At 33.4% G+C, this 14,324-nt stretch overlaps 1 protein-coding gene across 1 annotated transcript in view; it reads right to left on the reverse strand.

The window, feature by feature from the left end:
• Positions 1 to 3,112: 3,112 nt before the first annotated feature.
• The window catches only part of LOC145675317 (pickpocket protein 11-like), a 147,954-nt gene continuing 136,742 nt past the window's right edge, over positions 3,113 to 14,324 (reverse strand). The window contains exon 11 of the mRNA XM_081745725.1: positions 3,113 to 3,180. Within this exon, the coding sequence (XP_081601851.1) occupies positions 3,113 to 3,180 (68 nt within the window). The remainder of the gene's footprint in view (positions 3,181 to 14,324) is intronic.

The raw sequence follows: 14,324 nt of genomic DNA on the forward strand, positions 1-14,324 counted from the left end.
AAATCATATAGTACTGCTAGAATACCTGTCAAAATAAATGGATTAAGCACAGAGGCTTTATTGGATACAGGTGCAAATGCATCTTTGCTGTCATATTCGTCGTGGAAAGCAATTGCTAGTGATTATCCAAATTCTAAATTGCAAAAAGCAGAGAATCTTATTGTAGTAGATTTTACCGGTAAACACAAAAAGAGGGTAGCTGGGATTACTCGTATTACAATAGCCATTCAAAATTTTGAGATGTCTATTCCTATTTTGGTGATAAAAGAATTGAATGAAAAACTAATCAATTCTTTATTAGATTTATTATCTCAATTACGTGTAATGCTCGATTTCAGAAATATACTTTAACTATACCCGGCATTCCTCAAGAAATCGTTCAGAAACTTCTTCCTAAATCTGATGATATTGCTTGTCAATATAATATTGTTCCTAATGTATTGAATAATGTTTCTGTAAGTTCAGAAAGTGATAAATTAAATGATCAACTAACACAAGTCACGCAAAATTTGATGGATTCAAAAGATGATGTATTGTTTTCTGAGTGTGTTAAATCACTTGAAATGAGCCTCGATTTTATAGATGATACAGTAAAAACTCATTTTAAGGATATCTTATATAAACACAAGAAGGTTTTTTCACAACGTCCCGGATGTTGTAAGGATTTTACCTATTCTTTTAAGGTTAAGACAGACAAACCTATTGTGACTAAGCCATATATAATTCCTTACCGATACAGGGAAAATGTACGTCAACAAATCGCAGACATGTTAAGAGATGGAATCATTAGACCTTCACGAAGCATTCACCTTAATCCGTTACATGTAGTCCCTAAGAAAAATGGTTCTCTACGTGTAGTTTTGGATCTGAGACGTACAAATTGCCATATTGACTTAGAACAAGTGAGGTATCCACCAGTGGAAGAAATATTAGCCTCTTTACAGGGCAATGCAATGTTCGGATATTTAGATTTAATACTAGCTTATAATCAGGTCGAATTACATGAAGATTCGAAACCTTATACAGCGTTCAGTTTTGAAGGTCATTTGTACGAGTGTAACCGTGTAGTCTTTGGACTTATCAATGGTAGTGCGGCGTTAGCTTCTTGCTTAAATAAAGTCTTAGGTCAAGACTTACGCAGCAATGTGATTACCTACGCTGACGACATTTTGATAATGGGTAAAAATCCTCATGAATACTTAAAATACTTGGATATAGTTTTAGAGAGATTGGAAAGTTCGGGTCTCACTATCAACATACAGAAATCCAAATTTTTACAAAGTTCTATAGAATTCCTTGGTTACCAAATTGATGCATCCGGTTTACAGTTTAGTCAATCTAAAGTACAAGCAATAGAGGATTTGCCTGCACCGACGAATGTAATACAGACACGGCAAGTATTAGGACTCTTCAATTGGTTTCGCAAGGCCATCCCACGATTTGCTGAGATAGCTCAACCTTTATTTATGATTATAAAAAAGGGAGTACCATGGCAATGGGGTCCGATTCAAGAATCTAGTTTTACTAAGTTGAAGGAGAATGTAAAGCGAAACATCCATTTGAACCACCCTCGGTATGATGTTCCTTTCTATGTTCAGTGTGACGGTTCTCAACTTGGAATCTCTGCGGTACTCTGGCAACCAAATCCAACTATCAATGAACCGGCCGTTATCCATTGTGCTAGTCGTACTCTAAAAAAAGCTGAGAAAAGCTATACAACTACGGAAATTGAATTATTGGCCGTACGTTTTGCAGTACAAAAATTTGCTCCGTATCTCAGTGGATGCCATTTTATAGTACTTACCGACCATAATTCGTTACGATATCTTAATAGTATACAGAGATACAATAACAGATTACTTCGTTGGTCGTTAGAGCTTCAGTCTTATGACTTTGAGGTACAACACATTAAGGGAGTAGATAATGGACCCGTAGATACTTTATCACGTTTGTTTCCTGGAGAAGAACAACATATCGTCGGCGGCAATTCAAAACCTGCTATGTGCATTTTGCAGGAGAAGCGAAAAACAGTATCCTGGTTAGCTTTTTGGCTTTATAAAAGTGATGTTATAAGTAATATTTGATGCTGCACGTAACTGGTACCTTCTCAAGTTACTTGAAAAGGTATCAAGTTACGTGCAGCATCAAATATTACTTATAACATCACTTTTATAAAGCCAAAAAGCTAACAAGGATACTGTTTTTCGCTTCTCCTGCAAAATGCACATAGCAGGTTTTGAATTGCCGCCGACGATATCTTGTCTATCAATGAATTTAAGGTCTTACAGGATGAAATAGCCACTATTTCAATGGAAGATTTAAGAGAACATCAACTGAATCATCATGAATATAATCAAATCATGAAACATTTGTCTTCTTGTAGTGCGGAGTGTAATTGCCCCAAACAATGGAGTTCCAGATTTAAATTATCCAACGGAATTCTGCTTATTGGAGATTTTAAATTCAAGTCTAGAAACAAAATTTGCATTCCACCTACGTTGACAACCCGCATATTGAAAGCCTATCATGACGATTTCGGTCATTTTGGTTATGTGAAAGTATGTGCTTTGATTAATAAATCTTTTTATTGGAGAGGAATGAGAGTCCAAATCAAGAATCATATCAGGGACTGTATTGAATGTATGCAAATAAAACACAACTACCAGGCTGTACAGAAACCTATGCTATCGATAACTCCAGAGAGACCACATTCGTTCATATCCATTGATCTATATGGACCGTTACCACGAGCAGCTACCGGAGAAACTTATTTACTTACCACTATGGATATTTTTTCGCGCTATGTAGTAGCTTACCCTCTACGTAGAGCAACTTCCGCTGCTATCATAAATAAAATTTTGAATGTATACATTCCACATTGTGGTCCTGTCAAACACATATTATGTGATAATGGCTCACAATTCAAAAGTGATGTGTTTATTACAGCAATGAACAAGGCTAACATTAAAATTCATTTCGTAACTCCGTACCATCCTAGCAGCTCTATTGTAGAAAATGTGCATCGTAATTTTGGTATGTTGTTTCGACACTTTTGTAAAGACAAGCATGCCGAATGGATCAAACATGTTAATCAAATCACGTATCTTTTGAATTATTCGATATCAGACACATTGGGCGTGTCTCCTGCTAACGTACATAACGGTTCTGATTTGATTTTCCCTGTGGAACAACATTTTAATGTCAAGTTAGAAGATTCGGCAATCGTAGATTCTTCAAGTTTAGTGAATATGGTAAAAATTCGAAGACACAACAAATTTTTGAAGCGTAATTCTCAATTAGAGTCTCTACAAGAAGGAAAATATCGAATCAAGATCAATGACTTAGTTTTTGTTAAACAACACCCACAAAGTAATGCGTTGTTAAAGAAGATTTATAAATTTTGTGACGTTTTCTCAGGTCCTTATTTATGTTTCAAGGAAATAAACCCTAAAGTTTTCGAATTGTTGAACTCTAAAACAGGTACGTCAATTGGACTTCGTAATATAGATGAGTTGAAGGTTTGGAGGCCTACCCAGTATACAAGAGAAAAATGGATGCAGCTGGTAAAAAGGTTAGTTGCACCTGACATTCTTGCTCAAATAAATAAGAATGAAGGAAACTAAGACTTCTGTTTGTGTGAAAATAAATTTAATTCCTTCTTTTCGCTCGCCCGAGCATAGGTTACATTTTATTTTTGATTTTTACTTAATTTAATTTTCTTTAATTTTCATTAACAAATATTAATTTCCAAATGATTTTAATTCTATCTTGCTAATGTGAAAAATTATAATTCGATTTATTATTGATTAAAAACAAAGGTTATTTATATTATATTGATTTGTGTTGGAACTTTATTGTCAAAGATTATATTCAGTATAAGACTCATTCTATTAAGCTAATTATCCGACGACTGTATCCATGCGTCACCTTATATGATACTCGGATAAGATTCTTTTGTATTCTGACACCTTATTGATATGATACATACTTTAAAATGTCATCTAACGTAATTATTATATAATTCGCTCTGTAAAGATTAACCATTTTTAACATGACCGTTTTTAATAATGCATGAAACTATTGATCATTGTAATTTATGTTTTAGAATGTAATTATCTTTTATGCTTTTGATTTCGCATCCTTCGTTAATTGTATTAGTAAGCGACGACTTTTTAATGATAAAAGATAATTAATAGTGGAATGAAAGCTTTATTATAAATGTATTTATATGAGGAAACTGAATGAAGTTATATATATGAAGGGCGATCAAAATGTAAAGAACACAACTATTATCATGTTATTATTATAAACGGACCAGTGGTTCTTAAATATAAAAGTCAAGCTTCCATGTAACTTTTATATTTAGTCCCTTTATCGAGCGACATTTTATATAAAGAGATACTTTGTATCGATTCATAATTGTATGATTCATAATTGTTTATCTTTCGGGCAGAAAGTGCTTTTACACAAGCACTATACATATTATAACGTTAATTAAAATAATAGAAGAAGAATGTTTTTAATATAAGAAATATATATTATTGTCTTGTTGGTTGCTATGTCGTTGTTTATATATACTTACGTAACATGTTTGGTTGCAAGACAGTTTGTGTGAATATACGTTAAAGGGGAATCAAAGAATAAATTATTTAATATTTATCATGAACTTGTAATTTCGTTAAAAGGTGATCATCTTAGTGAATATAACATCAGAAGATATTTTAAGGTATAAATGAAAAAATGAAATGAAATTTTTGAGTTTTACGTCCCACGGTTATGCCGGTTAGGCTAAAGGAGACGGTGATGATGAGTAATGAATGAAATGGTGGAATGAAGAAAGTGGGAGGATACGGGAGAACCCCGAGAAAACCCACGCACACGGCGTTTGTCCACCACAAAGTTCACTTGGCGGGAGCAGGGTTTGAACCCGAGACCCCTACCACCAGAGGTGAACGCTCTACCACTGAGCCACCGCGGCCCCTAGGTATAAATGAGTATTGCCACTAGAGATACACTTATATTAACTGAACCAGGGTTAACGGCTACCTTTGGTGAGTCGTTGTAGTACCCAAAGGAAAGTGAACGAGCCTGGATGTTTTTTTTTTATTATTTCTTCAGAAATTTGTGTACGAAATGGGAACTGTATGAGACAAACATTTCACTGTCGTTAATGCATTTGATGTCCTCATTGACCAGTATTTATAATAGACGTAACGAAGCACTTTCCATTGGAAAGTTTCCTACAACTTTTCGGAGCTTAATTCCGCACACTTTCGAGTGATAAACAAACATACTTCTCAGTTTGTAGTATATGGTAGGTACGATAATGAGTATCAAATTCAACAGTTTCTGTTATTTTACATGAAAGAAAGATAATATTGTCATTATTTGAAAGAACTAATATTAAGTAATTCGGAAAACACTGCCCCGTCTTCGTAAATCTGATAACCTAATGTGTTATTTTGATACTTATGGCCTTTATGCCTACACCAGCAGAATTTTACACATATATTTCATAAGGATACGGGCACACACTGGGAAAACCATTCGAAATCTGCGTGCTCTATCAAATCAAATCTATTGCAGCGTACAACTACAAAGTCATTATGAAAATCTGTGTTAGATAACAATCTGTTAAAGAGCTAAAACTGGTGTTTTATAGATATTCTATGAATCATGTGAGCAACCTTGTCTGTATTTGAAAATTGTTTCCAAAACGTTAGAAAGTTCTAAATATTGTTTCAAAGCTGCTTTCATTTAAATAAATTTCGCCATGACCGGGATAGTCTTCATAATTATCTTTCCATTTTTTTCTCATGGATACCAGCATTTGTCCAACGATGGCGTCATTTGTAGCAATTACGTAACCTGTTGCTTTAAATGCTTTTAAGTGCATATGATTTGTTTATCAGGTAAGAAATGGGTTTGAAATTACATCGAACATCTTTTGAATTTCATGTATGTAGGGTAAATGCAAAGGCTGCAGTTTTTGCAATACATTTTCCTTTAGAATATCCATCTATCTACAACCAAAAAATTCTTGTATTCAATCAACAATTTTCTAAACATGTTCTCTAGTTATATCTGGTTTGCTATACGTTTGGTAAAAAAAAACTGCATGACGTCATTTCCAACTGTTCTTTCGTAAATTTCTACATGAAAATCTGGGAGAGGCTATTCACTGATTGATCCTTCATAAGTTTCAATATTAAAATTTGGAACTCCGTGTACACCAATTCAGATGTCACAGCTGAAGCAACGAGTTTTGGGACATTTTTAACGAGGTTATGCTAAGAAACATTTGGAAGTAAACACCAATTAGGCTGTTCGTGTTTCTGGAGATGTTTTCTAAACGATTTAATATTTAGTAAATCACGAAAGCTGTATTTTCGCCGTAGATATTTGCTATAGGTTAACAACTTGTAATAAAAAAAAACGTAGTTGGAGAAGAAGAGATTTCGTGATTTAGAAGCTAAATTGTTCAAGGAAACTACGTCTATCTTAAATACCGGTCATTTAGAACATCAATGCATTAACGGGAGTGAAATGTTGGTTTCCATACAGTTTCACTTTCGTACACGAATTTCTGCAAAACCATGCAGGCCTGTTCGCTTTCTTTTCAGTATATTGCATTGGAAATGCGAACAGCTCTGAAACACGTACAATATATGAATACCAGTTTTATTTATGAATGGTAGTTGCAGTGATTTCAACGTTCTGTTCAATTGGTTGCTTCAAATGTTAATTTGGTTCTGAACAAAATATTTAATTACATTTCGTGGTAGTTACAGTAACTATCTAGTTTGTAAATGTAAAACGTAAGCAAAGTTCTAAGTTATTTATTTTTGTACTTCAATAAGTGTGTCTTTAGACTATTCTTAGGATTAACATCCATATCTAATTTAGGAATAATATATCATCAACATTTATTTCATCACCTTGTGTTTATTAAAATCATGGGACAAATGTTATTTTAAATTAAACAAAGGAATAATGAATTATACAAGATGTAGAGTAACAGGTATACATGTAGGGAAGTGATTACTGATATCAGAATTAGAAACAAAATTCATGTGAACATGTGGTCAAAAGTGCATAGTGTCGGAGATATAGGCTGCCAAAAACACGCAACAATTAAATTTGAAGGTCAATTTCTCCACTAGTACGGGAGCGATCGTAGTCGGTCAAGACATCACTAAAGAACTAGTATGTACCTTATCCAAGTATCCATATTTCAAATTCCTGCAGCACTTGCGTATCAACTTTTGTTGAAGCAGCTGGTGTATTTTTCAAATTTTCTGAGTATTCCCAAACTGCTTCTATAAAAAGTGATATCCAAGTTCCGCAAGACTCTCAAAACTTGATGTTTGGATATGGCATATCCTAGTTCCTGAGTTATGTTTTGACAGAACTATGATCGGTCCCATAGTAGTGAAGGCAATTGACCTTTAAAGTTCCTTTTTAACGTTTTCGGCAGGCTTTAACTCCAAAACTATGCATTTTAGACCACATGTTGATATGGACTTTTATTTTAATGTGAGGAATTACCTCACAAATTTATGTCCCTGAATTCATTGCACCCTTTATAAAGGTAATTATATAAATCCTATTACAAAGACTACTTTGTTTCAACACAAACAAGTTTGGATGTACAATGTGTACATATTACTTATATGAAGTTGTAATTTAATATAAAATATATTGTCTTGCTTATGAAGGAATTAATACAATAAAATGAATTCTGATAGTCTGGTTTGTGCGTTCATTAGCCATTACTTACTATTGGAAAAGAACTAGGAATTACGACACATAACAAATTATTGTATGCAAAGTTGAGGTATACTGAATGGCAAACTTTCCTCGTGATATTTGGTTTAATAACATCTGAAGGATCGTAGTATTTTTCATTCAATGTATCTTAACAACTTAATACTTCCTTACTTTTATGTATAATAATAATATATATGATACTTTTTTTATTAATTTTCGTTACTACAAGATTTCCGGATAACTTACTCTGGGGTTCCTGTTTGCTTAATCTGAGTAATTTTACAACATATTATGACAGAAATCTAATCTGGATCTCTGACTTTCCATGCAGAGTGCGAATTCCATCATATTCAAAGAGTGAAACAAATGAACAACTGGTTCGAGACTAACCCAGGTCTCCGAGGACAGTCAAGTCTCCCGGTCTAGTCGTTTAATTTTCTTATCCCTCTAATGTAATTTAATTCGTTCCTATACAGTGATCGATCTGTTCTAAAGTATGTTATTTCTTCCATTATTATCTAAAAACTCTATGATACTTATCTCCAATCACTATAATAATTCTGAATAATTTAAAGGGTTTGTTCTTTGAATGTAACGATACAGGAAAGAAAACAGAAATATATCAACATGTGGACATTTATATTTATACGAGAATAGATGTACTTCACATCAACTTTCCCTGAAGTTTTCCAGTGTATGGTTATGTACAAAAGATCTTGAATATCCATCCCCTTTGTAAGTCCTGATATTATTAGTATTGATAATTCACTAAACAAAGTCTATATTACTATAAAATAGTTAGTATGGGTCTTTTATGGGAAGCTATTAACCGTAAATAAGATGCACAAGTAAAAAAAATAAGATAAGGTAAGTGTAACATGACTATATAGCTTATAATGAAACGCTAACTTTGTATTTCAATTAAGCATGTTCTGTATTAATTTAACACTAGAAGGACCAAGCTCATTTTGACGGCATCACGTAAAACAATTTTCTATATCTCATATATTTCTTTGAGTTATACAACCATACTTTAGAACTTTTATTATTTTAAGGAGAGGTTTGATATAGCATATTAATATTGTGTGTCTATTTTAAATAAATACCTATTTTTGTTGTATACACCTAGAAGAACCAAACCGTCAATTTCACTGCCTCATTTAAAAATCTATATTTTGTTGTTGATGTGGACTGTTTTATAGGTTACGCTATAAGGTAATAATAAATGTAAGATTTCTGTTAGAAACAATAGATTTTGAAATATTTTACGTTATTTTTCCAACGAGTTTGCTATTTGATATATGTTTTGTTTCTGCTTTTCATTGCTATAAAGGTAAAATATTTGGTTCTTCTTTGACTGATTTCTTCTTGATTTATGTTCGTATCTTGTTGGTAACATTGTTCTCTGTAGAAATAAAGGTTTTCTTGAAGGTACATATAAATAAGTACAAAAGCAACATGAGACCTGATAAAATGTTACATGCTTTCTAAGATTTGAGAGAAAATGAATTTCACTTGGAAGAGAAACAGGGACATTGCTTCGATGAAGCCGGCAGTAGTAGCTAGAATGCAGTGTCTGAAGCTACTTCTTCGGATAAGAAGAAGGAAACAGATACAGAAGTTTCCAGAAGTAATCAATCAAATGTCTTTATAGCAGGTCATGTGACACGTTGGAGTAAAATGACAGAACGAACAATGCTGGGTGTACTGCCTCACACGACATTTTTCGCGAGAAATCTGTTCGTTATATTATGCGTTACATCATATTGAAGATGGTGATTTTGGTAGTGCTTTTCGCTTGTTCATAGACGAGACAGTGTTGAGAAACATTCTGAAATGCACCGTTATAGAAGCTCAGAGAATGTCAAGATTCTCTTTGCCCATTGTCAATTGCAGAACACTTTCATTTTTAGCAATATTGATATTTTGTGTAGCTTCAGAAATATCTGAAAAGGAACTATAGAACGTAAGCTGTGGGCCAGTGTTTTACAGAAAGACTATGGAAAGAAAGATATTTCTTGAAATAATGAAGTATCTTCGATTAGATGAAGAGTGCCCCAGTTCTTCAAGGCTGAAAGCAAACAAGCTTGCTTTGGTATCATCTGTGTAGAACTTATTCATTGAGAATTGTATCAGGCACTATAAAACACACGGCAGTGTTTGTGTGGATGAACAGTTATTCTCTAGTAAGATGACATGCAAATACATATATTATATATCAAACAAGCCTGACAAATTTGGATTCAAATGTGGCTGCTTGCAGTTGTAAAGTCACGGTATCAACTAAAAGGCATTCCTTACCTGGGAAACGACTAAGAACGACGTCGGGACTTACAGTTAGGCGAATATATTGTTCTGAAGACGATGGATTCTTTTCTCAACAGAGGACTGAATGCTACATGCGATATCTTTTCTTACAAGTTAAAAATTAGTCGAATCTTAATAAGAAACAGTTGACCTTTATTGGTAGAATGCGTTCAAATAGAAGAGAACTTTCCAAAATATGCTTGAATCTGAACGAAAAGAATGTGTTCACTACAAACGTTTATGGATGTCAATCAGAAAATCCACTCACAGTACACAAGTGTAAACGCAAAAAAAGTGTTTCTCTCTTGAGTTCAGTGCATACAAGTTGAAATAAAAATGTATTGAAAATGTAAATTCACCTTCATGTAATAAAAAGTTTGAAACAAATATAATGATTTTAGTGTATTATACACTGGGTCTGTGCTAAAGAAAAATAGCCCAGCCAATGTCTACAGAGCAAGTAGTGTGATCACATGATTAGTAAAAAAGGATTTTATACGTAGGAATATACGAATTATTCCTTTATTTCAATTTTTCATGTCGCTGTCCTGTGAACAAACTTCCGATATTAGTATTATATTTAATGTATTGACGGGATTTAGTAGATCACTCTGTATTATATCACGAGAAAAACTTACATAAAACATAAGCTAGTCCATTAAACATATTAAATTAAAACTAAAATAAGAGAAATATAAAGAAAAATGATATATATCTCTTGCATTTAAATAGCCGTCAAAATGACGGCTCGGTACTTCTAGGGAGGTAAAAAGTTTGGTCCTTCTAGTGTTAATCATATATATTTTGACAAGTTCTTATCGTCGGTGCGTGTTACGCTCTCTCACAATGGTATTTTTTCACTTTCTTCCTAAAAAGGAAACACTTATTTTAAAACTCAGTAAAGAGTTTGAATGATTGATGAACTTCCGCGTTCGTGGGCCTCCGTTCACATTTACAGCAAAATAATTCGTAGATGAAGATTCAATCCTTTTAAATGCTGAGCCCATATTCTAAATGTTTTCTGAGTTTGAATTACTATAATAGTAGTTCCTCCCACTTTTAAATTCTTACATTTTCAGTCTGTTGTTCGATGATATTAATTTACAATGCTTTTCTTCTTTGCAAATCGCTGTTGCACTTTCAACTTTAATATTTGCTGGTACGCCAAATGTTAATATTTCTCTGTAACAATGAATTGGTATTCACCTAAATCACCTTACGTAATTTTACATATAGTTTAGTAGTATATATTCTATATACAATGACGTAAACACAGTAACGTATTTTGTGACGTCGAAGTTGTACACTTCAAGTGGTTCATTCAAGTTATAAATCCTTAGTTGTGGTTTCTATTAATGAAATATAAGTGTGTTTCTTGTTTCTAACGACTGAAAAATTTACCATTATGTGAGTTCGTTAATATAAAGATTTATTAAAAATCACTTCCTTGTTTAATGTCGCACAACTATGCTTAGACGCAAATGGAAACTATGATGATGATAATGAACGAAATGGTGGAATGAATCAGGTTTGAGGAAATGAAAAAATCACGAGAAAACACACGTACATAGTGTTTAACTAATAAAAACCCACTTCATGTGAGCTGGGATCGAACCAGAAACCCCTCGCTCTAGAAGTGAGCGCTCTACTACTAAGCCACGGATGATGATAAAGGAATCATCGAAACGTGTAGAACTAAATTAATAAAATGGCAGCTTAAGTAACGTTGTAAGGTTCATAATATTATGATATGCATTCTATCAACTCATTTCGTCTGCACTTTATTCTTACAGGTGCTGCTATACAATTTTACTACTGCTGTTTGTTGTACCAATTCCAGTGCTGTTATTCTGACTGTTGCCGTACTGTGGACTTTATCTATATTGCACTGCATTGCTATTATGTAATACGTTTAAGAAACAGGATGACGACACATACTACCATGGATCGTTACCATTTTAGATACAATCTGCCTATAAATAATATTGGTGCTGTTGTAGTCTGAGAGCTGCTGTACAAGATTGCTTCTAAAATGCTAACTATCATTAAACTAGTCTAATACTTGTGCAGTGGTGTGCGTGTCAGCATCGTTTCTTAAAACATGTTACATAATAGTAATCCTATGCAATATAAACCCGTTGAAAAAAGCTCCGGACCTCATGCAATTTTGGCTGAAAAAATTATCTGACTTGGTAGACAGCGTTGTTTGGCTTTGTCTTCATTGCTGGGAAGCGATCCAGCAGTAAATATCGGAACCTACGTACATATGCCCGATATGCATGTGTGTAAATATTGCCGTCTTCAAAACAAAATAACACTCTCTACCAAGTCAGATAATTTTCATATCCAAAATTGCATGAAGTTCTTAGTTTTTTTCAGCGGGTTTAACATTCACAGTATGGCACTCACAGTATGGCAGCACTCACTATACCAGTATTGCTAAGACAACATAACAGTATCGCTAGGGCAACTATACCAATATTGTTAGGGCAACAATAATAGTATGGCCCTAACCATATCAGTATTGTTGCCTTAGCAATACTGGTATAGTTATTAACATGATATACATAGTACAGACAGCATAAAATTATGGCTGTAATAACACCACATTTCTTGGACAACAATATTTATGGTAAGCGTTGCACAACAATATAGTTTTACTAACAACGCAGATATTTGTACTGAGCATAAAGTATAGTCTTGAAAGCATCAGGCCACTACGCTACATCAACTATTTTAGCATTTCTTGTATGGTTACAGCTATACAAGTTGGTATCACAACATATATTGTATTGTAGGAACAAAGAAAATACATTTTTGGATACTTCAGATGACCATACTATATAGTATTTCCAACTATATAGCAGCTGTATAGTTGCAAGTACAATAATTGGCATAGTTGTTAATATAATAAATAGTCTATGACAACCATATTTTTTGTTAATCCAGCTAGGGTTTTTTAACAATACAATATTGTACCGCAAGTCATAATTCTTGCTAGTGCTATATTAACAATACTGTATAGTTACATTCAACCATAATTATCGTTGAATATAACAATACCGTTTTTAGAGTATAATATTACCGGATTTATATAATTACAACTGTTTGTTTCTCTCATAAGGATACTTTCTTTACTATAATTTCACTTACATCACTTAAACCCTGGATGAATTATTTGCCTTCAGACAAAATTTCAAACTTAGGGGAATGCGACAGTAGACTTATAATTCTCTCACTACAATGTAGCGGTAATTTCTCTGGATTACTGAATCGTAGATGATAAGTAATCACTTGATAGTAGGACACTTACTCATGGACATTTCCTATCACTTCTCGTAGCTTCTAAATAATTTCATGTAACAAGTTTAATTGGTTTTTAAACAATTGGATATTTTATAATTTTCTTTTACAGTTACGTCGAAATGAATGCATTTCTCCATCTTGTTTAATAATTTCTTTAGTTTACACTCCGCAACTATGTACCGAGGCTAAATGAGTTGGTGATTATGTTAATTTTAAAAAAAATGGTGAAATGAAGGAAGTCGAAAGGAAAGGGGTGAGCTATTGAAAACACACAAACACACGTTGTCCCCTAGAAAGCTCATTGGCGTGAGTTCGTACCGATCAAGGGATCCAAGTAGCACTGAATATCACAGGACAACGCTACGCTCCAGCATACAGTTCTCTTCGCCACATAATTGTTATTTTCTTATATGATTGTAGTATACATTGTACACGAAATGAAGGAAGTTATATAAAGGTACAGAAAAGGTATAAGGATACAAGAGAAACGGAAAAGCTATGTCAATTGATCACAAATAAGTCATTTAAACGCTTTCGCAATTTTTTAAACGAAATTCATCAATTGGTTAGCAATTGCACAGAATATTACAATAATTTTATTAGTATTAGGAATGAAGTAACCATGTACAACTATACGTCAAGTTACTATTGATTTTGTATATCACTACTGCAGAATACACAAAAATGCTCACAGGAAAAGTATTAAGAAATAGTATCAGATTGAACCATTAGTAGTCTATATTATTAGCAACTTCTAAAGTATAAAGTTGATTCAAACAGCCACTGAGAGGCTCAGGTTGTAAACATTATGGGACATAGCACATTCAACCGACTTATAAGGGCAGATAGAAGTATCCAATATACTGGACGCATGCAGAGTGAATACATTTGACTGATTCTGAAGTATTCATTTCGTCTTTTCTCCCTTCTCACTTATAGCA

The sequence above is a fragment of the Thermobia domestica genome, chromosome 1, assembly GCF_964235325.1.
Source record: "Thermobia domestica chromosome 1, izTheDome1.hap1.1, whole genome shotgun sequence".
In the NCBI taxonomy this organism is placed as follows: domain Eukaryota; kingdom Metazoa; phylum Arthropoda; class Insecta; order Zygentoma; family Lepismatidae; genus Thermobia; species Thermobia domestica.